The 2,194-nt window shown below is 37.4% G+C and overlaps 1 protein-coding gene across 4 annotated transcripts in view; it reads left to right on the top strand.

The window, feature by feature from the left end:
* LOC115243488 overlaps positions 1–2,188 on the top strand; it is a 5,078-nt gene extending 2,890 nt beyond the window's left edge. For 3 of the 4 annotated variants that reach the window (XM_029820548.1, XM_029820547.1, XM_029820549.1), the window contains exons 3-7: positions 1–191; positions 259–359; positions 476–612; positions 680–1,024; positions 1,165–2,188. The exon at positions 1–191 is cut by the window's left edge and continues 1 nt beyond it. In XM_029820548.1, coding sequence (XP_029676408.1) covers positions 1–191; positions 259–359; positions 476–612; positions 680–1,024; positions 1,165–1,489 — 1,099 coding nt within the window. In that variant the 3' untranslated portion in view covers positions 1,490–2,188. The remainder of the gene's footprint in view (positions 192–258; positions 360–475; positions 613–679; positions 1,025–1,164) is intronic. The other variant, XM_029820550.1, reaches the window with a different exon arrangement.
* Positions 2,189–2,194: the final 6 nt, after the last annotated feature.

Below are 2,194 nucleotides of genomic sequence, written 5' to 3'. Positions count from 1 at the left end.
AAAGAAAGCGCCACCTGATCTGGTTTCTTTGAGTGAAAGGAATGATGGATTCGCACATGTTAGGCATCAAAGCTTGAACATAGACAGAGTGGTACAACTTGAACAGAACATGAAATTTTTACAAGAACAACATCAGGCAACTTTGGTCGCTTTACATCAGGAGATAGAATCTTTGCGCCAAAGAAATAGAGGTAATATAAATAATTCTTGTTCTTCTCAGATATGTTGCTTCTAACCTTTTTATAAATTCTTTTGCAGATTTACAATTTCAATTGGTATTCTCCAAAAGAGCACATTGCAATGTGGCTAGCAGTCCTTCTTCTCCTGAAGATAATGGAAATGGGTTTGCGAAATCAAAGGTATCTATAACAACACTATTCTGAGACTTTGATAATATGCTTTTCTCTAATCTTTCTTTTTTGAAGGAATGTTTTTTTATAAAATTGAGATTTAAAGGTTTAAATTGCATTTACAGAATAGCCCAATGTGTGTCAATGTAACACCTCTGCAAGTGGAGCTTTTGGAGAAAGACTTACAAGACATCAAGGCGTCATTACAAGAGGCCAAAACACATAACCAATATTTATCAAGTATTATAGAGCAGCAGAAAAAGTCAGTTTGCTTTGTGCTTGAAAGATATTATATGCTAACAATAAGCTAACATTTTTTTCTTTCGCAGAAGGTTGGACATAATCAAAGATCAAAAGGATAAAATCGAGATGACAGATGTAGGAGTTCAAGTCGGAGATCCTGTACAAGCAAGCCTGGTTGTCCTTTTGGAAGAATCGTATGCGATGGTAAAGCGATTACACAAGGAAAACATGGATCAGAAGAAGGAAATAGCTTCGCTGAGAGCGGCTTCCTCGGCAAATAATCCCGGTTCCAGCAGAGGTGGACGCTCTCGCGATGGTAACAATAGCCATCATAGCCGTACTTCGCCTACGAGTACAACGATGCAGGAACAGAGCTCTCGTAAATTTCCACCGTTACCGATACCGAGCTACTGGCATCGCAGATCATCGAGGTATAGCCAAGTTTACAGAATTTTATTCCCGTATAAACTCGGAATTTATTTCATGTGGGAGTTGTTTTTAAAATATCTTTGATGCAATGGATTATGAAACATTAAAAGATAAAATCATCCATAATAAAATTTTATTACAGATATAACACAAATCGGCACGAAAAGCAAGATCATCAGGCGGATGCGGCCGATTCGACCGTTTTACCCCAACTCCAGAACGGCAACGTAAGATCAGCGGAAGCGGCTAATAGTTGTTTCGAGTCACCATCGTACCGATCGCGCGAATATCGCAATTATGGTCGTGACGGCAATAACCGCAAATACAGAGGTCAAGCTTCGCGAAGGGAGAGTAATCATTATTACCATTCTCGCGATTTCAAAGACAGAAATTCTAAAGATTATCCGAAGGATGCGGATGACACTGGCGAAGGATCAAAGGATGCCGATAATCCACGGAGACAGTAGATCGCGAAGTATAAGTCGCCGATTCGTAGAGATTATACAATCTGGCGAACTTTAGTTCTTCGCATTGGAATGCATTAAGAATCTTTCGATACTATAACAACTATATAAGAATAATCGGTAACAAGCGATCAATGTTTTCTTGTACACATTCACTGGTGCTGATCAATCATGTCAGTCAGTTTTATGCATATATAGCTTGTAATAGAATAGTGGCGACGATGACAAGTATAAGCTGTACGATTTTCATGGATGGAACAATCTAGTCCAATACCAATTTTATTCGTTATAGACATAAAGGAATATAGGAGAACTCATGCTTTGTAGATTGATGATAAGCAACAGCAGAGTGTTTAGCAAAAGACTTTGATAGACAAGGAGGCTTTTCCCCTTCTTACACAGAGACAAGAAAAGACACGACCAAACTTACCAAGTGTTAGTCTTTTGGCTGATGCTTACATTTGACGAACTTGAGCTTAATATACGTGCAATATTTCAATGCTATCGATGCATGCATGTATGTATATTAAACTTTTGCTCGGTGATGAAGCATTAAAGAGCTGCTTCTCAGAATCGAACCTAGTCATTTTCATGTATTCTATATTATTGAAACGGTAAATCATTTAACGATCTTGCTATTATTCATACACACATATATATACATACATATGTATAATATATATACATATATATGTATATATATATATA

This window comes from Formica exsecta, unplaced genomic scaffold (genome assembly GCF_003651465.1).
Source record: "Formica exsecta isolate Colony F162 unplaced genomic scaffold, ASM365146v1 scaffold72, whole genome shotgun sequence".
In the NCBI taxonomy this organism is placed as follows: Eukaryota; Metazoa; Arthropoda; class Insecta; order Hymenoptera; family Formicidae; genus Formica; species Formica exsecta.
Note: the sequence above shows the minus strand (reverse complement) of the source record. Positions and strands in the feature narration are given on the sequence as shown.